Source organism: Callorhinus ursinus, unplaced genomic scaffold (assembly GCF_003265705.2).
Source record: "Callorhinus ursinus isolate GAN/ISIS: 27379988/994484 unplaced genomic scaffold, GSC_fseal_2.0 scaffold70, whole genome shotgun sequence".
Classification (NCBI taxonomy): Eukaryota; Metazoa; Chordata; class Mammalia; order Carnivora; family Otariidae; genus Callorhinus; species Callorhinus ursinus.
The window spans coordinates 3,197,120-3,219,359 of NW_027397132.1; the positions used below are offsets into that span (position 1 = coordinate 3,197,120).

A 22,240-nucleotide genomic window follows, 5' to 3' on the forward strand; every position below is an offset into this window, starting at 1 on the left:
CATGTGCCCGGCCCTTGTCCCAGGGCAGGAGGGCAGCCTTGGCCGGAAAGTGGGGACCCATCCTTGAGTAGCATGTATCTTGAAGGCCGGGATATGGGCTCCTTAGAGCCCTGTAGCAGCTGGAACCCCGAGAACACAGAGATGGGGCTGGATGACAGCCGTGCCACGGCACCCCACACCCAGTCTCTGCACCTCTCTGTGGAGCAGCTCTGGCCATTGCAGACTCTGCCATCACTGCATGTGGACCGCTGCAGGAAGCACCCATTCCCCTGGGGATCCTCCCAACCAACTGGCCCACGGGGCCCAGGTAGACAGGACATCATTGCCTGGCTTTGGGGACCTCAGGCCACCGTCCACCGCACCTGGTCTGCAGATGGGCGTGTCACCAAAGGCCGACCCTTGAGAGCCAGTGGGTTTCCTCTGCAGACATCGCTGAAGGGAAGCTGCCTTCCTGCTACCCTGCGCTGCAGGGACACCATGACGAGGAGCCTGCCCAAGATAGGAGCAAACTGACAGGAGAGCGGCACCAAGAGGGGACATCAATTAGGGCGCTGGATCCAGCCATCCCTGACTGGATCTTCAACTTTTCTGTGACATGACTTAATAAATGATTCTTTTAGCTTAAGCCTGTTCGGGCTGGGATTTTCTCTCCGGCAAACTGGAGTCCATACTGATGTATTATTTGTGCCAGTTTGCAATGCCTGGGCTCAGAAATCAATCTCAATGAGAAATTTCCTAAAAATTACCTTGTCTCCATGAGGTGAAACAGACTTAAATACCATATGTTTGGGCTAGACCCAGAGACTTCCTGCTCTACACACCTCGCTTTGCGGATGAGGCCAAGCGAGTCAAGTAACTCACCCAGGGTCTCAATCATTCATTCACAAATACTGACCCGCCCTGGGCGGTCATATTCTGCACATTCACCCTGCGGGCAGGACAGTCGAGTTCAGGGCAGAGTCAGCATGAGGACCCAAGTGTCCTTCGTCCTAGCTCACAGTGTGCCTCTCTACACCATGATGCCTCAAGGCTGGGGCCCAGAGTGGTCAAGTGACTTGCCCATGGTCACACAGCCAGTACCTGGCAGAGCCGCCTACAAACGGTGGACTCTCCTTCGACTCCAGAGCAGCTACCATGCACACTGAGAAGCCTGCTTCCCTGTCTTCTCCACCAAACACCAAAGACTCCCTGACTTCGTCAGCCGGGGCCGTGGCCCTGCCCCTCCCTGAGTCCTGCAGCTCGGCCCAGAGTCCCGGTCAGTGCCCGTCTGCATCCGACATGGGCAGGCAGGTCTCGCCCTTTCCCCCCCCGGGGGGCACAGCACACCCTCTCCTGGTGTCCACCAGGCTGCTCTGCCTCTGTCCTCCGTGTCCTCGACTGGTCTCTGGAAGGCTGTAACCCCCGTTACGGTGGAAGGAGCAAACACACAACTCCCTTCCTATCTCCCTCCCTGCACCCATCCAAGACTGTGCAGGGGGCGCAGAGCGGCAGGGATACGCACGCGGGGCTCTTCCTGTGTGGTGCTTACAAGGATCCCCTTGCACGGTGCCTGGCCCTCAGCACTTAGCAGCTTCTCTGGTCCCTGCCCCTGCTGCCTGCCCACCGGACCGACGGGCCAGCATTCCTCCTGCCTGCCTCCCCTGCCGCTCCTGCACGCTGGCTAGCTGCCCCCTCCCCTGCCCAGGTGCTGTGGGAGGCGTGGGGAAGGACACTCGATGGAGAAATGTGCCCACCGCACGCGTGTGCCTGTGGCAGCAAGGGCACTGGAGTCACTGCAGCCATGGGGCAGATGCCACTGTTCTGCATCATGTGGCTTCAGGAGGAGGCACCTCTGATTAGCCCTGTCCCCCACCTGCTCTGAGGCACGAAGTCCACCCGCTTCATCTCACCCCATCTGGGCGCTTCCCAGTGCCCAGGATTCCTGCCGCTGCTCTCTGCCTCATGCTCGTGGGAGTCTGGGGACCTCTGTGTGCAGGACAGCAAAGGCCTTCAGGCCCCCTCCGGTCCTGAGCTTGGGATGAGGAGCATTTTGACATGAGTGGTCATGGTCCCGTGAGGAGGAAGACAGGACAGTCCCATCTGGTAACGAAGGTAGAGGTGTCTACACAGTGCCCGAGAAGCTGGGCACAGAGGGAGAGAGCTGGACCTGTACCAGGGAGGGGGTCGGAGAGAGCTTTCTGGAGGAGAAGCGCCCGGAGTCGGGTCCTGGGCCGGAGGGGGAGGAGTCAGGGCTAAGAAGGGGAGCAGGGCTCCGGACACTGAGTGAACGACGCTCAGCAGGCTTTAAAAGCACTTCTTAGCATCTCCTGCCAGTGCCCTCAGCAACATAGCTGGCTTGTCAGAGCACATGCGTGGGGTCAGACGGCCCTGGAGCCTGGGCTCCTGGGTGGGGTCCCCCTTTCCCTTCTGGGGTTATGGGGTCCAGGAACCTGACGCCGGAAGATGTGGGGAGACAGCACAGAGAGCGGGCGGGGGCCGGGAGGAAGGCCTCTAGAGCTGGAGTGGGGGGTCCTCCCAGAGAGCGAGGGAGATGAGGGGCCCCGGGGAGCAGGAGAGGCCCGCACCCCGCCTCAGGGCCCGGCCCCGGCTGCAGCGTCCTGGGCTCCCCCTGCGCGCTAGGGCGTGGCGTCAGCTCGGTGCTGCTGGAAAATACCTGTGCACCGCGTTCAGGCAGCTCTCCCCACAGAACAAGCCGCGTGTCCATCGACGGACGGGGAGAGCCGAAACGCGGGTGTGCACACGGCAGAGGGTTCTCCAGCCGTGAGAAGGAACGAGATGCTGACAGGTGCTAGCGTGTCCAGTGAACGAAGGCAGCACGAGAGCACACATACCGTGAGGCGTTCAGCACAGACAGATTCCCAGAGACACACAGCAACCTCCAGGAAGCGGGACAGGGGAGGAGGGGGAGCTGGAGGGCAACGGGGCTCCTCCAGCCGCACCGTCCGCTTCTGGGGCTGGGGACAGCTGACTTCACGCTGCGCGCATTGAACCCCGATGTGCGCCAACCCGCCAACGCGGTGCAGAGCACGGAGCGGGCTTCAGGCCCGTGGGGACCTGGCCGGCTGACGCGGCTCCCTGTGCCTGCCCGCCTCCCTCCCTGCTCCTGTCCTTTCCTTCGATGTCTGCCCTGGCCCAGGCTCTGCCTCCAGTGCCCTGGGGCCCTGAATGCAGGCCACCCACGGGCGGTTCAGGTGCCCCGTTCCAACTGCCCGGTCATGTGCTCCCCTCAACCCAACCCCCGTGCTGACCGATGTGGGCCCAGGTGCCAGAGAGGACTGGAGTCCCCACCTTCTAGAAGGCGCGAGCTACGTCCCCATCCCCCTGCTGCCTGTGTTCCTGCTTGGCCGCGGGAGGGAGGGAGGCTCCTCTGAGGGGAGGCGCATCTGCCAGAAACACCGGCCGCCCAGCCCCCACCCTGCTGGCCTGATAGTCCTGGGGACAGACGTACAGAGACGCCAACACAACCTATGCTCCAGGCATCGTATTTCACTCATCCTCACTTGGGGCAAATGTTGCTTGATGGTTCCAGAAAAATCCTGCTAAGTTAGGCCCCCAGTGCTGTCGTTTGATTTATAACAGTAAGCTCTCCAAATCTCGAAAGGTCACCTGACAGGTTTCTGCGGGCCGGCCCCGAGGCCCAACCGCCTTCTCCTGCAAGCCTGGGGCTCTGTCCTCGGAGGGAGTTCCCGTCGTTAGTGGCCTGAAGCGCAGCCCTCTACCTGCCCCAGCTGACCCGAGCAGGGGCCCCAGCAGAGGAGGGGGAGAGCTGGCCGGGAGCCCGATCTGCTCTCAACGCCACATGACGTCTCTCGGGGAGCCTCCACACGAGGGACAGCCCTGGAAACAAACTCAGGGCCGCGTCTTATCTAAAAGGGGTACAAACAATGATCCACCTGGCTTTCTGAGTCCTGAGAAGGGGCTGTGACCAGGAGGTCAGGCTGATGTGGGGGCCGGGCCACTGCTGCGGTGCCGCAGAAACCATGGGCAGCCGAGCACAAACTTCCTGGCAGAGGCCAAGGTCCCCGCGCGCCTGGATTCCCGTGGAGGCAGCAGCCTCTCCCCGGGAGCACGTCCTGGGATGCACGAGAAGGGCGTTTGTGTGAAACAAACCCTCGGGTCTGAAAGCACGACTGGACGGGTCTCTCTGGCCGCCGGGTCAGCCCAGCCCTCGGCAGATCCGTCTCTCCCAGCAGGGACCTGGCGCCTCCTCATCACGGGCATGCTGCTTAGCCCGGGAGCTTCCGGCCAGGCCTCCCGGAGGGCAGGGACGCCCGGAGCTTACCAGCCTCGCCGACGAACACCTCCACAGGTGCGCTGGCCGGACTCTCGCCGATGATGTTGTAGGCCGTCAGGATAACCTCATAGCGCCGGTATTTCTTCAGACCTGCAGGTGTAAGGAGACAGGGGTCAGCTGGCCCGGGACCACCTCCCCATCTGGGAACCATACCAAGGGGCCGCGGGGCAGGCCATGTGCATCCCCAGAGGGTCTGTGGAGCGGCCTTTTGCTCCTTCCCCAAGCCCCGGACTAACAGCCACCAAGGCACGGCAGCAGACCTGTCCCACTCTGCGCTCAGGGTGAAGACGGCAGCAGGCCGTCTTCGGAGGGAAGAGTGAAGGTGGCAGAACATGACGTGGGCTTGCCTTTGGTCCGGAATCACTCCGTAGCAGCAGATGGGGAAGGACCCCGGCACTTAAGGAGGAAATACACTGGCAACGCAAAGGCCTCTGAGTTTTTAACAACCACATTCCAGAAGACAAGGGCATGTGAAGCCACATACACAGGGTTCCACAGGCGGAGCCTGAGTGACAGGATGAAAGTAGCTGACCTGTGAACCAGAACATTCTGGAAGGTTCTCTGGCTGGTTAATATTGCTTTCCTGAGGCCCTACCTGCGGGTCTGACCCCCGAGTGAATGGTGACTCAGGCCAGGCTTCAGATCTCACCTCCCGGGGAGCTGCCAGTCTGCAGAGGTTCAGCGAATCGGAACACCAGATTCCTGCCCCCGCCGGCTTCACGGACTTGCCCACAGAGCGGAGCAGGGGCCGCCCTCTCCCACTCTCAGCCTTGCTGGAGCTGAGCTGCCTAACGCAGCTCGTGCACCCGCCTGGCCTGTTCGTCCTCACCCCCAAACCTGGGACCGTGCGGCTCCTCAGTGTCAACTGAGACAAGCCAGGGTGGACATGGATGAGGGCATGGTCGGGGCCCCTCTCCGTCTTCATCACCTGGCCTGCAAAGCCTGGAGTGTGGTCTAGCCAGGGAAGCCTCGTCTCTGGAACCCGGGCCGCACCTAACTCTCTAGGCGGCTCCTCAGCCGGGGAGTGTCATGGTGGACGTGGCGATGGGTGAGGAGTGGCGGCTGGGTGGGGACGTGGGGCGGATCACAGATGGTAGAGCCATGTTTGGGAAGCAGCGTAGAGGAAAAAATGGCTCATGTGAATCCCCCTTAAACCCTGGCCACCAGGGTGGGGCCAGCTGCCTGGGAGCTGCCTGGGATGCAGTGGGATGGCACTGGCCCGCCCCGGGAGAGTGCCCGCACACAGTAGGGCCTCGGGAGGGCCAGCCGCTCCTCCTCCCCCTTCCCGTATCCACATGCCAGTCCTGGGAAGCTCTCGCACGGGAGTCACATTTGGGGGCCCCCTTCGCCCTGCATTTGGACCATGAAACCCTCTGAGAACCAGAAGCGCGAGGGCAAGCAACATGGCACAGCCGGGGGCAAGGGATGATGAATGGGCAGCCGAAGTGGGGTGAGTGCACGCAGTGGGGTGCTACTCAGCCCTGAAGAGGAAGGGTGTCCCAGCCATGCCCCAGTGGAGATGAAGCTCGAAGGAGAAGAAGCCAGACATAGCGGGACAAGTACTGTGTGCGGTCCCTGAAGGCCTCAGATGCAGAGACAGAAAGAAGAGGGTGAGCACCGGGGGCCGGGTGGGGGAGCGGTGGATGTTTCATGGGGTCGGAGGCTCAGCCCGGGAAGAGGGACGGGGCCCTGGAGGCGGGTGCTGATCGTTGCACGCAGCCTGAACGTGCTTAATGCTCCCAAACTGCACGTTTAGAAACGGTTACGATGGTAAATTTTGCATATATTTTACCACAGTTAAATAATGAGTAAAAGGAAAAGGTCAAAGGGAACCAGACAGGACACCTGGCTCCGTCTGACTTTCACAAACTCAAAGACCAGCTGTCAGTCAAACCCCTTCCCAGCCTCTGCTTCTGGAAATTTCCTGTGTGCCCGATGGTTTTGGTGTGTTGAGAAGCGGTGTTGGAGAGGGGGAGTTCCAGAAATTAGAGCCATTAGTCCAAGCTGCTTTTCACTTGGTCCCCGTAGAGGCCATGTGGCGCGGGCCCTGGGCTGCCCCGCGGTCATGGCGCCTCCCGCGGAAGGTGGCGTGCACTTACGTGTTAATTCATACGTCGTTAATGTGGAGCTGTTCACCGTCTTGAAGCTGCTTTGGGCTATTAGGGGCAAGCAAAGCAGAAAGGCAGTCAACCGGCAGGAACAGGTACTGCAAATGCAGGCTGCAGGCACAGCGGGCCGGCCGAGCTTGGAAGCCGCTGCCCGTCCACACTGCCGCCTCCACACTTCCCATTAGCTCACTGGGGTCCCTGCACTGCTTCCGGAGACAGCCAGACCCCCCGGCCCGTGACAGGTGGGGTCCGCGCTCCCCCTCTGACTAAGTGCATCAGACGCACATCCGGCCCTCGAGAGGACAGGAAATGGGTTTCTCCCGGGCGGCAACTTTTCCAGATACCCCTTGGCAGGCACGGTTGTCGGCCTACCTGTGCTCAGGTAAGAGCCCTGCTCTGACAGGGCCGGGCAAGCCACAGACTGAGAGCACCTGTGCAGGTAAATGGACCCAGCCGCATCCTGGGTCCTTTGATTTTGCTACAAAGCCCAGGTTCTGTCTGGCCACCAGCCAGGGATACCTGCAGGGCAGGGATGGGGTGTGGCCAAGAGCACGGGAGACAAATGAGCCACTTGTTCCGGTCAGCCCCACTCCTGGGATAGGCCGGGTCAAGCTGCTCCCGTCAGATGCCCTGTGACCCCAGCAGGCCCAAGGCACAGCCTGCTCTGTGGTGGGAGGTGGAGAGAGCAGGGATGTGGTCCCTGGGCTGCACATTCTGAAGCCACAAGGATGTCGAGGGGCAGGGAGGATCTTCTGTGACACTGTTTGGGGGATGCCCTCTGACCCCTACTGAGACAGGAGGGTGGGGGAAAGCAGCGGCCTTTCCAGAACTTCCAGAAGCTGCCTCAATTGCTGTTGGTTCTGAGTCGTAGCCTGAGCCAGAGGTACTGGGGAGAGTGGCTGAGCAGGTGGATAGGCTCTGGGTGAGAGGGGTGTGCATGCACCATGAGGTTGGGGGGCGGGGGACGCCCGACTGGACCCCATCAGAGCAGCAGGCTGTAACCAGCCTCTGTCCATTCCTCCCCTCCAGATGGGCTCCACACGGGGCAGCAATATGATGCCCCTGGAGGGCCTGGCTCATCTCCTCCCTCCCTGCCACAGCCCACCAGCCTCACGCAGGCGGGTGCTCCTGGCTGGCCCACCAGGAGGCCCCATCCAGGAGCCCCTTGGCTCTCCCTGCCTTCCTGACCACTTAGCTTTGCCAGGCCCTTGTAAGTCATGCCTTCCCTGTGTCCTCGGCGAAATCCCTTTTCCCTGACAACCCATCTCAAATTGCTCCTCCTCCGAGAAGCCTCCCCTGATCTCCCTTGGGTGCAAGGCCCCAAAGCCCAGGAGCGCTCCGTGGACCACCACCTCTCCGTGCATGCCTGGGCTGTCCCGGAGACCTGCCACCCCAGTGGCGGTGCCCCCTGGGGGTGAGCCGCATCTCCTCTGACCCTCCAGGGCATTTCCCACCATGCCTTGCACGGAGCCAACGTGCACAGGGGTTCCTCTCCTGGGTGCACGGTGTGGTGCCTTTCCCGGGACGGGGAAAGCGTCTCACCTGCGAGCTCGGCCCGTAAAGCCGAAGGGGTTTTGAGCGTCTTGGACACGGTGGCCGAGGCTGCCTCTGACTCTAGCTCCCGGTAGTAGATCCGGTAACCCTGCAGAAGGCCATTCAGGCTCTCGTCTCTTGGAGGCTGCAAATACATCACGGTCAGTCTGCCAGTGGGGCCTGGCGATCTCCGCTTCAAGCTGAATCAGTCAACTGTGCTGGAGGAAGTCACTGATTCAAACAGGTGGTTCTTGGCTGTTTATGGACAAAAAGGAAGGTGCCGCATTCACGAGGAGGAGCACAGGGGGCCCCCAGGTAGAGGATCAGGATCTGAGAGCCCAGGCTTCCTGGTGCTGGTGTGTGGGCATGTGCACTCATCCCATGGACAGCCCCCCAGAATACTCGCAGGAGTCCCAGGCTAAGGCAGGGGACGACAGCCCAGGTCGCAGGTGGGCGAGGAAGCTGCCCGTCGCCTGGTGAACCCAGAACTCTAAGGGAACTATGCATGTGGGCTGGTTCTGCATCATCCACCGGCTGGCCCCACCTGTCCTGATGGCCACCCAGGCCCGTGGCAGGCTCACTGGGCCCCCCAGTGACTGCTCTGCATGCCAGGTCACCCCCACTCTGCCCTGACTCAGACCTAAGCTGGAACCCCCACGGTCCCTCCGATGTCAGCTGGCATACGAAGGGCCTAGGGTAGGGTAGGAGCTCATTCGACATTTAGACACCCTGAGGAACATGAATGGTGGTGGACGGGCCCTGAGGCTCAGAATTCAACCCACACCGGGCTGCACACTGGGATGCCCAACCCACGTTCTCCCTCCCATCAATTTTGTTGATTAATGAGTCTGGGGAGGGCCACGGCAGCCACAGTGCTGGCTCTGGGTCCCGTGTCTCCTCTGGAATACTCAGCAAACAAGAACAAGAACTGCTCAAGCTGTGACCAGACAGATGGACAAAAGGCACACCCAGGACCCCTGGCTGCAGCAGGGTCGTGAAGCTTGTCCACGGACAGGGATGCATGCCAGGTTCCCTGTGACACTCACCCAGCCGCTGTCTATAGGGTACCACCAGCCTCTTAGTAAACACTGTCCTGGTTCCGCAGTAGAGGCCACAGCTTTGTTGTAGGAAAACCCCTTTGCTGTGGGTTTTGTCTTCCATAAAGATACGTTGGTGTCCTAACCCCTGGTACCTATGGATGCCACTGTATATGGGCACGGGGTTTTGCAGACTTTGCAGTTGAGAGGAGGTCACAATGCAGCAGGGAGGGCCCTAATCCAATGACTGGTTTCTTTTTTGGAGGGCAATTTGGTTTTATTTACCAAGGTTTTCAATGCACTTGAGCCTTTTAATCCAGCAATTACACTTCTAGAAATCTACCCGACATAAACGTTTGCCTATATGGAGTCCTGAGTCCTGCTAATACAAGCTAAAGCTACCAATCCCTCCAAAACCCCAAAACAAAGTATCGATGGGTATTTTCAATGACACCCAAAGACAAGAGGACTACCTTCAAGCTTGAAAATCACTAAGAGCAAAGCTGCTTGCAAATATGGCAAACTTTGGATGGATGAACATGAGCAAGGTATTATAAGAGATAATTCACACGGGGAGCCCAAGTGTTCCACATTATCAGTTGCTGAAGATGAAGACAAAGCATATTTTGAGAAGCAACTTAGGATCCAGCAATCATTTGACAAATTCTGAGGCAATAAGAAGATCCAAAGGTCCTTAGAAGAGGAGAGGAATTTGGACACACCTACAGGGAGGGCTTCAAGTGAGCACAGAAGCAGAGACAGGAGTGATGCCTTGCAACACTGTGACTTAAATCTATTTAGTCATTCAGATGAGCCATATGTTTTTCATATAGTGTCTTTGTCCAGAGTGACCAAGGTGTCTCTTGTCATGTTAATGAGGATGTAGGCTGGTTGCCAGGAGAACCAGCCTTGTGATCAGAGGGTTGGAACTTTCCGTCCCACCCCTGACTTCTGGGGTCAGGAGAGGGGCTGGAGGTTCAATCAATGGCCAATGCCCAATGCTTTCATCAGTCAAGCCTGTGTCATGAAGCCTCCACAAATCCCCTAGAGGATGGGGTTCAGAGACCTCCTGAGTCCATGAACACCTGGAGATCTGGGGAGAGAGCATGGAAGCTCTGTGCCCCTCCCCGAGACCCTGTCGTGTGCATCTCTTCCATCTGGCTATTCCTGGGCTATATATCATTTCATAATCAACTGTTTCCCTGAGTTCTGTGAACCGCTCTAGCAAATTAGTCAAACCCAAGGATGGGGTCACAGGAACGTCTGATTTAAGCCAGTGGGTCAAAAACAGAGAGGACAACCTATATTCATGATTGGTGTCTGCAGTGGGGGGCCGTCTTGGGGACCGAGCCCTTACCCCGTGGGATCTGATGCCATCTCCAGGTAGAATCGAGTTGGATTCCCAGACCCCCTGCTGATGTTGCGTGTTGGTGTGGGGAAGCCTCCACACGCACACTTTGGAACTGGGGCCAGGAATGCACTTACGCACCTACCAGCTAGGGACTGCCAAGGGTTGTCACCAGCAACCAGAAGCCAGAAAGGAAGCCGACCCTTTGGCTTTGAACTTCTGGCCTTCAGACCTGTGTGAGAACGCATTTCTGTTGTTCTAAGCATATGGCCTGAGCTAACTTGTGGCGGCAGCCCCAGGACATTGGCACATCTTTGCCCCCAGACTCTTGCTATGCAATTCTTACTGCCTGAACCCAGGGACCAGAAGGATGTGGGTGCTCACATGAATCCTGTTCTCTTTCAACCCTTGCTACTCATAACCCAAAGAAACCAGCAATGTAGCCCAGATAGCCAGACATACTCATACAGATGCAGCTAGCCACGGTTTACATGCAGGCCTGTACCACAGGGACATGGTGTGCCTGGTAAGTTCAGGATGTCTTTGACCATGAGAACTGCTCATGTCAACTCAAGTTACCGGCAGCCCCTGATACCCTTCCTGAGTCCTTTGCGATGCCTCCAACTCGTGAGGAGCTCTATAGTGTGTCATCTCCCCCCACCAGATGCAGAAAGGCATAACTGGGAGACGTGAGTGTGCTTGCCTTGCCTTGGTGATCCATGTGCATCCCTCATGGAAGGGCCCCACATGTCCTCAGCACGACGCTCCTCCTAGCCCCTGGGACGCTAGACCCCAGTGTGGGACACATTCTGTGTTGAAGTCCCCCGTGTCCCCTACAGTGTGTGCCAACGCCCCATAGCCATCCTCAACCAGCACAAGGTTGTGGTCCGGGAGGAGCTGTTTCTGTGGGCTTTCCCTTTTCCCGCTTGATTTTGGTTAGCTGTCCCCAGCAACACAGGGGACCTTCCCTTCTGGCTCAGGCCAGCTTTGCAGGATTATGGAGTCCAGGGATTTTGATGCCAGACCAATCTCTTCTGTTTTGCTTTTGGCCTTGTGGCGTTGCCTAATTTAGCCAATAAAAATACAGGACACCTAGTTAAATTTTAATCTTCGTATAATTGTTGATCTGAAATTCACATTTAGCTGGGGACTGGTAGTTTGTCTGGCTAACCTGCTCCCTCCCCCATCTCTAACTGCCTTCTACCCAGGGCACCTGTGACGGGATGTGGGGGTGGGGCAGGTGAACAGTGGCGTGGGGCAGGGTCCCTGGGACTTGGGTGGGTGCACCCTTCCTTCCAGCCCCTGTTCCCAAACCATGACTGTGCCCACCTACTCCAGCTGGGAGCCCTCTGTCCTCTCACTCAGCAAGAAAACAGAGAGCGAGGGCCTCAGGAAGCTGAGCACTGGCAGAAAAGGGAGAACCGGCGGTGAAGCCCACGAGCCTGGGGAGAGGGTGATAGGCTGGGGTTTTCTTGTGGGTTTTATTCTATTTTATTAAATTTCCCCCATTTCCTACCAACTTTGATGGACAAAACCTTTGTGTTCAAAAGGCCTGGAGAGTGCCCGCAAGGGTGCATCCCCGCGTCCTGGGCTGTGCTCCCTGCCCATAGACCCCTGTGTTCCAGTCCCTCCATTACCATGGGGTGTGGCCCACAGGGTTTGTGTTCAAACCACTCCCTGAAGCACTCACAGAGTTGCTTTCAGAACAGCTTCCAGGTCCCCCAAACCCTGCTTTAGAAACTAGCTCCTGTGGTAGGCGGTAGGGGCCATTCGGTGTTACTGCTGACTGGCGCCAGGTACGGTGTGGGTGCACGTGCCTCCCCGCGGGTGTGGATCGAGGGGACCGTGTGCGCGTACACTGCGTGCACACACACATCGGTTCGTAAGGAGGGAAGGTGGTCGCGACAATCTGCTTCTTCAGCTCTAGTCCTGGGTTTCTGACTGGCCGCACTTGAGAATTAAAATCCTAATTCCACGGGGTTTCCTTCAGACACAGCTATTGCCACGTTGTAATAGAGAGCTTATTTAACCTCTTTCTTAAAGAAATATGATGGATGGAAAAGCTGGAAAAAAACTGATGTCTAAGAATGAAAAAGAGACGTTGCTTCATCCCATCACCTAAATTTTACAGAAAGGGTACGGGAAGTGACCTCCCACAAGGAGGGCAGAGTGAAATGCTCCCCAGATCCAGCGTCTCTGTCCTTCGGGATGGCAGCTTGGTGCACAGGCCGTGAGGGACTGCAGACAGCTCTGGGCCCCTGCGTTACCCCTGCAGCAAGGATGGGACACCGGGAAGGTCAGAGGAGCTCCTACTAGGTGTTTGCTCACACCGCGTGCACCACCGGAGCTCAGGGAGTAACACACAGGAATCCTTCGTGTCCACATCCAGCTTTCCTCACAGCACTTCCTGCACCCCGGGAGCCTCGGGCCATCCTGGCTGAGCGTCCCCAGGCACTGTCCTCGAGTGGCAGCGAGGAGGAGTGACAGGGGTCTGGGCAGTGATGGTGAGACATGCTGCGCTCCCTTCCCTGGGACCTGAGCTGACCGGAATCAGAGGGAGGGTAGAGGTGGCTGGGTCTATGTAAGTTACCAGCCCAGCGATGTCACCGCTGCTGGGTCGCCCCCGCAGCCTCCCTCACAATCCTGGGGTGTGGTGGTGGCAGCCTCAGGCACAAGCGGACCCCCCCCCCCCCCCCGCGCAGGGAGGCTGCAGAGGCCCCAGGGTCTGACTCTGCAGATGCACAGGCCTGAGACATGATAGCTCGAGGGTAATCCACTTCTCGTGGAGAGAAGCTGGGGTTTAGCTCACCCCAATTATCAACAGCAGGAAGTTGGGAGTTTGGGAAAAAATTGTTCTCACTGGGGACCACATAGGGTTCTGCAACAAGTAGCAAACACCCCACCCACGGCATGTGTGTCCATGCTCATCCTGGAGCCGGAGGACAGAGGGGAAGGGCCGAGGCCATGGATCCTGGGCTCACGAGCATTTCTAGCCAAGGAGGAGAGGGTGCTTTTGAAGTGTGAGAAGGCAAGCCCATGCCCACAGGCACAACCACTACCCGCAACCAGCCAGGAAAGGCCCTAGCGCTGCCCTCCCCGCAGAAGCCATCCGGGCTTGGGGGACAGGCGGCCCCGTAGCCCGGGCGTGGCCTCATGAAGGCTGCCGTGGGTCCTGGCCCCAGGAAGGGCAGGCTTCACAGAGATTCTGGGGCCTGCCTGCACGGGATTCGGAATTGGGTTTAACCACACTCTCTATTCCTAGAATTTGGAGTAAACCCACCTGTCATTTATGAAAGACTCCGGACCTCCTGGGAGGTATCAGGAGGGCAGCTCCGTGTGACACACGGAGAGTTCTAGAAGCCATGGGTCGTGGTCAGGCTCTGGACTTGAGTCCTGGCTCCTTGCAGTGTGGGCCTGGGCTGGTGACTAACCCTCCCAGGCTCAGCCCTGGGCCCAGAGCAGGTGGAAGTCTGGCGAGATGCTGTCTAGAGCCTCCTGTGACTCTAAACAGAAGGTTCTCTTCCAGCCACAGACCTGCTCTTCAAGCCCTTAGTCCTGACCACACTGCTGTTTCTGATTCCATGCTGCCTGGAGGCAAGGCCGGGTCTGTGTCTTTTCGTTTCTATTTCCCTGCAGCACCTGTGACAGGCTTTGGTCATGGCAGGCGCTCACTCAGTGCTTGTGGGAGTGACATCCAAGATCACCCCATCTGTGGTTGGTTTCTTCGTGGACTGGTCATCTGTCCGGGAGATGCTTGAGCACAGGAGGCCTTACAAAACCTGGCTCCAACGTACCTCCCCTTGACACCCAGTGCTGAGTCCCAGGGGCCGTCACACCTCCGAGCCTTTGCTCCAGCTGTGGGTGATGCCAGGATGCCCATCTCTGCCCTTTTGCTGGGGCTTGGGGGGGCATTCATCCTGCAAAACACAGTCAGAAGTCCTCTCCCAGTTCCCCCTCCACTGTCTTCCCATTACTGCGTCCAAGGGCTCAGCCCAGTAAACAGAAGCTCTTCAAGGCCTGGGGTCTGTCTTGTCTGCCTCTGGGTGCTCAGGACCCTACACAGGAGCTGGTCTTCTGCAGGGTATGGAGCCCGTGTGAGAGAAGGAACAAACCCCAAAGATGTCCTGAAGAGGCCCCGCTGCCTGCTCCCCTCTGTCTAGGTGGCCGTCACGTTCCTCCTAGGAAGGCGCCTATGACAACACCGAATCCACCCTCTGCTGAGCCCAACATGTAGGATGTGATCTATCGCTAACAAATTTTTTCTGTTTTTTTTTTTTTTTTGCTAAAAAATGGCCTGAAAATCCACTGTCTCTAGCCCCCCAAGGGAACTACACTTGAGTGACAGACCATATGAGCCACGGGAACTTTCAGAGTAGCCAGCTTCTGTTGTGACCAATTCAGAAATGCCGGTGTCTATTGTGAGCTGCCCTCAGTGTGAACAAAATACCGCCACTGTCTAGAATACACACTCAAATCCTTAGATTTCAAGTCGCGCTGGAACCCATGAAAGGCAGAGATTGATTATCCTACCAGGAAAAATCAAACCTGACAGTTTCCATGGAGGAGACATTTAAGTGGGTCACCAGCCTTGAAATTACAGGCGGTGTTCACATTTTTAAACAAATTACTGGAAGAAAAGGGGTTTACAGGTGAAACATTTCATTTGGAATGCAAATCTATATTTAAACATAGTCTCTTTGTTCTGTTCGCTCTGATTTAGTAAATTACTCATAATTTTAATTATACTTCAATTGCTTGGCACTTGACGCGCAATTATTTCTACAATACATCATATTGACCACCTCCTGCTCTGGGTTTTTTGCAATTAGTTTGTTCTACTGGGCCCTAAACGGGGACAGCTGATGGACACACGTGCCAAGTTCCTTTGGTACAGCTCTCCGCCATTCACAGAGCTGTCCAACCTCAACCATGGGGCTCGGAGCCCCGCGTGCTCGGGGGCCAGGATGGCGGGGGCTGACAGCCACCGTGTGGAGGCAATGGCCCGTCCCAAGCCTCCAAGCTGCCTTTATAGAAAAGGAGGTTACCTAGTTACTGGCTCGCCAAATGCCACGTCTACAAAGGAAATTTAGCACAGTAGAGAACGCCAATCTTTGGGTTAAATTAGTGGAGAGTGGGAAGCAGAAACTCTTGGGACCTTGAATTTCCACTTTGAATGTCTCCCGCCTCCCACCAAAGGTCCTGCTGGAAGTCAGGACTGTGAGACCTAATGGGTCTTTCATCAGAGACCTTGAAGGTCACCTTCGACCTCCTATGTTTACAGAGGAAAAACGGGGAGCCAGAGAGGCCTGTTGGGGTCGCGTCATCCACTGGCAAACTCGGGTCCACGGACCTAGAACCAGTGGGGCCTTGAGACAAGCTGAGGGGACACGGCCGCCCAGAGGCAGGGTTGGGAACCAGTTCCCATCCTGTCCCCACACTGGTGAGGCTGGAAACTACACATCGCCAGGCAGCGAATTTCCACGTTCACTTGAAGACATTTGAAACTGTCTCTTGATCACCTTTAAGGGTTCCCTCACCTCTGAGACGTGTCACTTGGCAGAGGAGTGAAGGAGGGGCCCGCAGCCACTCCATCAATACCTGGAGATTCTGTGTGCCTCACGGAGCCCAGGCTGTGAAAGTCCCGCTCTCATCCCTCCTGGAGCGGCCGTGTCAGGTCTGTTCGTTTGACCTGCATGGAATTTCCACCTGTTCTCTTTGCTCAGGGTCAAACTGCATGTGAGTAGAGCTAATACCTACCGATGCCACCAAGTTGCCACATAAGTGGAGGCAGCAGGAACCTTCAGCGGTTAGGAGCCACCACCTGAGAGTTCAGGAAGCCCCCTCACAGCTGGTGCACGCACCCCAACCCTGGTCTTCCTGCCCTGACTTCCTGCCCAGCACCCCTGCTCCATTAGCAGCCCCAGGAGGCAGGGGAGGGCTCCTGACTTCTCTCCCCCTTGCTCCTTGCTGGGCACCAGCCCTAGCCTGGAGCGGTCTCCCTCAAGATCTGTCCCTGCCTACAAGGCCCGTGGAGGTGGTCCATTTAGGACAGGTTCCCCGAAGGCCTCCTCTGGGTTTCCTGGCACGCCCACCCACGCCCTTTGGCCCCTCCTTTTGCAAGGGAATCCCTTCCAGTTCTCCTTTCTTGCCAGCCTCTGTCCCCCGCTAGGCACGGCCTCTGCCTCTCTAAGGCCATGTCCAGGCCACAGTTTGCTCTTGGTCCCTACATCTCCTGGCCTCAAACTGTCCCCTCTCTCTTGCCTGGTCTGGATGTGATGCTGGCACTCTCCTGGACAATCTCGTCAACCTGGAGGAAGAAGCTCAGCGGCACAGACCCCTCTGTGGACCACCAGACTACCGTGGCCACTGCTAGGCAGACCTCACCTCACTGTGGCCGTGCACACAGACCAGGGCACCTGCTCCCACCTCCCTACCCCACGACCCCAGCTCTAGGCACTGCCCTCTCCTGGAAGGCCACCCCATTCTGGTCTCAGGAGCTTCCCTTGCTGGCCAGAGCACCTACAACATTCCCATCGCTGCCCTTGGCCCTGGCCCGTTGCTGTGTCTTTCTGGCCTGGCTCCAGCCCGGCTGCTGAACCTGACCCCCCAGCCTGGCTGAGCCCTGTCCACAGACCCGTGAGCACCCTCGCTGGGTTTGCCCTGGGCCGGGGCATTCCTCCTTGCCAGTTCTGCCCTCTATTTTTTTGTCTTCCATGTATATTGCTGTTGGCAAAAGTACCCAAATTGGAAATAAGGCCAAGAGAAGCCAGAGTGTCCTTTCGACATCATATTACAGCGCTGTTTCAGGCCCACCAACATCACTCGATTGTCTAGGACAAGATGCCCTGATTGGACTGTTCATGGAGGATTAACACCTGGAAGGTAGGCAGGATGCACGTAACCCTGTGGGTATTTTCTCTGGTAGTGGACGATTCCTGGAGGAAAGATCACTCCTCAGGCTATCGTTTCGCGGCCCTGTTGGACGCCACCCAGTTCTGTGTGTACCACGGAGGCCTCGCCGGACCGTCCTTCCCCAAATGCCTGGCACGTTCAGCCCCAGATGCCCTGCACCAGCCCTGCTGTCCTGCTTGCCCTCCCCAGGGAGCTGTGCTCAGGCTTCTTCCCACGGCGCAGCTCAGGGGGTCCACGGTGCTCCCCCCCCCGCCTGCGGGCATGCCAACATGCGGTGTCCTGTGACCCACTGCCGACCCTCAGACGCTGACATGGGGCGCAGCAGGCGGGCAGGTTCCAGCCTCTGACGCCGGTGCGGGAAACACCCTGCCCTTCCCGGCCCTTACCCGCCACTGGATCAGAACAGAGGAGGTGGTGTGCGGTGTCACTGAGACAAAACTTGGAGGCTCTCCTGGAACTGGAATCCAAGAAAGAAAAAAGTGAGGATTAGCTGGTTCTGCCTGTTCTGGGCTGCCATTCTGGAGCCAGCTCCCTCCTGGTTCGGGGACGGCTCGGTGGTGGGGGTGGGAAGCCGGCAAGCCAACGTCCGCGCCTCCCCTGCTTCCCCATGGATGGATGCCCTTCCCCGCCTGCGGAGCCCGTTCCCGCCCGGATAGAAGGGACTGATCCTGATGGAAGTGACAAGATAATGCTCTGCCTTTGTCCCCCCGCCCCCTGCCCTCCCAGCAGACCCACACAGGACACACAAAGGCGCTTGGCTCTCTTCCCTGGGAACCCTGCCTGGGGAGCCTTCCTGCTGTCCCACACCTTCTCAGGGGCCCTCCCTGGAGGAGAGGCATCATTTGTTGGAGGTACTTAGGTCAGAGAGGCTCTGGACCGGACAAAGGGTCAAGCCAGGACTGAGTGCTCTTGGTTTCAGACGCTAAGGGAGGGAGGCTGGGGCAGAGGGATGGCTGCCGTGCTCGGGGCAGCGGCCTTGGCTGCTTGGCTCTGCTCTCTGGGGGGATTCGGTCAGTTTGGCTCTGCCCGTGGCCGTGCCCTGCACGCTGGAACCTACAGTCCTGCACCATCTGTCTGTCCCGTGGGCCTCCTCAGACACCCCTTCCCTACCTCTGCTCCCACTTAACCCGTGCGGTCCTGCCGGCATGCCGGGTTGGCCTTTTCATGGCTGTCCACCATCAGATGCTTGCCAAGAGTCACTGAGCGGAATGACTGAGGCCGTTCTCCCCACCTGGCACCCACTGACTGTCCGAGACTTGGCCCCTCGGTTACCTGCCCTCTGGGTCTCCTCCACACCTGCCAGGGCGCCCAGCACCTGGGACACGCTGGTATCAGCCACACCTGCAGCACCCCCTCCTGCCTTCCGGGGGGCCTCCACCCTGTGCTCTCTGGCCTCCTGAGGTCCACGGTGGACCCTTATTCAGCTTTCTGGATCATGCTGGATTGAGGGGGTCTCAATATCCCAACCACCATAACAAGGCAATGTTCATTAGCAAACCATCCACACGTTGAAAGCCTCCCCACCCCGGCCCAGGGCTCCCCAAGCCCCGGAGCCTGTCCCTCTCAGTGGATCTATGGTTCTGGAGACAATACGGTGCAAACAATGCAGTCAACTGCTAGAGAAACTGCAAATCTCAGAAGAGGAAGATTAACAGGATAGGTACGTCAAAAGAAATGATTTAAATATCAAAGGACTGAGACAGGCCTTTCGGAACCTGGAGAGGCCCTCGAATGCTTTTTTTCAAGAACAGGCCAGTTCTGAAGGAGCCTGAGCCCTGTAAGGGCAAAGGGAGTCTGTGGTGTCCTGCTCACCCGCTTGTGATTTCCTCAAAGACTCGCCAACAAAATCAGCTTTCGTGTTTGCCTCTTTCTTCTAAGAATTAGTGCTTACTCCCAAAGAGAACCCCAGTTGTGTTAAATGTAAGATTAAAATACGAGCCACAAAGACAACCACAGTTTCTCGAGGGGCCTGCCCCGGTGGCGGGCGGCCTGGGTGTGCAGCAGAGGAATCTCTGCGTGAGGCCGAGAGGCCAGAAGAGTCCCCCTGAGCCCCTCTGCTGGTCCTCGGCTCGCCTGAGGCCTCATGTTGGTGAAGCCATGCTCCCAGGTTATAAAGGAGAAAGACTGAAACATGGGGAATGAGTACCCAGTGCTGCGGGGTGAGCTGAGGGCTCAGCTTCGCAGCCCGGGATTCGAAGACGCAAGAGCAGCCCTCGTGTCCTAAGTCGGTCTGCCACCGGGCCCGGCAGGACTGGCACCCGAAATCACAAGGGATCTCTGGGCCTGCTCCTCTGAGGTGGGAGAGCATGGTTAAGAACCACCTGGAGATTTAGGGGATCTCACCTCCAACCCTTCCGTGTGCTTCTGTCAAATGGCAAAACTGCGGAGTGGTTTGTGGATGAGAAAAATGGGGAAACCTCTCAAAAACCAGCTACCCTTCCACATTTATTTTTAATGACGCTATAAATTATTCAATGTCTAGGATGCTAATGGATTGTAGGGGTTTGGAAGCCAATCAAAGGAACCCGTTCCACTTGTGAGCCCTTGAAGTTGGCCTCACGGCCCCAGGCTGTATGGGGCGCTCAGAGCGGTCTGCTGCTACCCGAATCCCCCTGCTCGCCAGCCACGGCCCTCCCTCCCCTGGGTGACCCCTTCCTGGCTCCGATGAAAGTGGGGCCTCTCTCCGGGAGCCCATGTCTCAGGGTCCAAAGGCGGCAGTCGGGCAGGGGTCTGCGTCTGCACGCCTGCCTGGGGCCCAGCTGACCCACCGTCCTGCAGTGTGGTCACCGCGTCCGTCTCCATGCTGAAGTCACTGTCCCCGATGTCATTGGTGGCTTTCAGGCGCAGCTTGTAGGAAGTGAAGGGCCTCAGCCTGAAACACAGAAGAGCCGTGAGGGCCTGAGCCCTTCCCCTCTGTCCTAGCCCACGCTCTGGCCACAGGGAGCGGGCAGCCCGGAGGAAGAGGCCCTCGCTTGGTGACCGGGAATCTGTCCTGCCCAGGGAGGGGCCCTCAGGCGGCCGGCCCGGTCCTCCCGGCTGGCCCCCAGGGACGGAGCAGAGTGCGGAACGTCCTGGCCCGGGGTGGCGGTTTTACTCGGGACTCCTCCTGTCACTAGAGCCTCTCCTGCGGAGCAAATCACCGCTCTCTGAGGGACGCGAGAATTTCTCAGGAGGCACTAATTACTACAGCCCTCGCACGACTGGGAGCGATTCAGAGCGTGAGGCGAGGGCCTGAAAGCGCGCCTTCGTGGAGGTCATGCCCGCCGTGTGCCCAGCCAGGCAGCGCCTGGGGTCACCGCACAGCAGCTCTGGGGGTGGACTCTGCGATTCCCATTGCGGGCATGAGAAACTCGAGGCCCGGCCCCATTGAGCCCCTTGCCCCTGGCTTGCCCAGGACTGGAAGAGGATCTGGTCTCGAGGCAGCCTCTCTGCTTCACCGAAGACCGAGGTAATGCCAACTGTCCATGGGGGAAGGCTCCTAGGGGATTTAAGGGGCCCTAATGCCCCGGGTGCACAGCCCGCTGCCACCACTCAGGCCTCCCTGCCTCCCTCCATCGATGCGGTCTGTGTGGACGGTCTCCTGTGCTGAGCTCTGTACCACACAGGCTCCGCACAGGCTTCTAAGCAGACCAGCTCTGGTCTTCCTCGGGTCCCTGGCTGTCCTTGCCATTACTTCCGAAGGAGCGGATGAGGAGACCCCCCACCCCTGTCCCGCTGACAGCGGCTCTGTTTTGGGTGAGGCTCGGCCCATGTCCATCGCCCAGACCAGGAGAGCAGGAGCGGCTCTGGACTTGGCCTGCTTCCTCAGCTACCAGCGGGCAAACCCTCACCGCCTCCAAGGCGGTCCTCTGTCCCCCCTCCTGGGCCAACCTGTAAACTCGTGGGTTTCAAACTGAGCCCCGTGGAACCCTGGAGGCTCTGAGGGGTCCTCTAGGAGACCAGGGGGTTCCCATATCCCCAAACCCCCATCTGGTTTGCAAGTGGGGTCTGGGTAATCCTTGGTCTAGAAGGATTCTGTGTTTTCAAAGACTGATAACCATCTCTGGACACAGGATCGGAAGAATCTTCCTCTGACTCTGTTTTCATACGCACCCCCGGCCTAAGACAGGATTACAGTGGTTCTCTGTTGGCCGACATCTCAATGGATGCTCTTCCCTCAGGCCCTCCGCCACCCCAGCCTGCCCTGCCATGGCTGGTCCGCGACCACGGGCCTGTCTCCTGGCCTCCCTATGCCCCCGTTCCACAGCTGGAGAAGCTGTGCTGGGCAACCTTGCTTTGGCCCTGGCTGTCCTGGGGTGCTTCCAAAGTTCCACCCTTAACAATGGTCTTTGCTCCCAGTTTCTGGGAGAGCTATCCTTTATTAAGTTAAAACAAATAACTTCCCATCTGTGCCTGGCTTCCTAGGAGCTCTTTTATCTAATTCTGGTGACAACCACATGGTTTTCTCCTTTGGTTCCTGCCTCAACCACCTGAGGCCCACATTTGCATTAGCTTCTCCTTCGCAGATTAGAAGGCAGCCCAGGGTGGTTGCCAGGAGCATGCACTCTGGAGCGTGCCTACACGTTAACCCCTGTGTAACCTCGGGCACGTGGATGAGCCTCAGGCTCCTCACCCGGGCTGACCGGAGCACCAAGATCCTGAGGTGGTCGTGTGGATCGTGTTCAGGAGAAGCACTTGGAAGAGACTCTGGCATACACGGTGTGCCCACTGAATCCTGCCTGTTCTTATCATCAGGACCCTCTGGCCGCAGCTCAAGTGGCTCCAGGAAGAGCCCGTGCCCAGCACGCTATCTCTAGGGCTGTCCATCCCCTCACCAACCCCACCATGATTTGTAAGTAACCATTTGCCTCCTTGACGACTGTCTGCCTTCCCCATAGGGACAGGGACTGAGATGGCCTCCTTTACTGCTGTGCCCTGAGCACCAAGAACAAGGCCCAGTGCCCAGGAGGTGCTTGGTGAGTATCTGTGAAGGAAGGGAGGAAGGGGGGGAGGAGGGAAGGGGGGGAGG

At 58.2% G+C, this 22,240-nt stretch overlaps 1 protein-coding gene across 3 annotated transcripts in view; it reads right to left on the minus strand.

Moving 5' to 3' along the window:
- The window catches only part of SDK1 (sidekick cell adhesion molecule 1), an 893,742-nt gene that overhangs the window by 58,291 nt on the left and 813,211 nt on the right, over nt 1-22,240 (minus strand). For all 3 annotated transcript variants that reach the window (XM_073886319.1, XM_073886318.1, XM_073886320.1), the window contains 5 exons: nt 20,001-20,104; nt 17,619-17,689; nt 7,945-8,080; nt 6,394-6,450; nt 4,283-4,384 (listed from right to left, as the gene is read on the minus strand). In XM_073886319.1, coding sequence (XP_073742420.1) covers nt 4,283-4,384; nt 6,394-6,450; nt 7,945-8,080; nt 17,619-17,689; nt 20,001-20,104 — 470 coding nt within the window. The remainder of the gene's footprint in view (nt 1-4,282; nt 4,385-6,393; nt 6,451-7,944; nt 8,081-17,618; nt 17,690-20,000; nt 20,105-22,240) is intronic.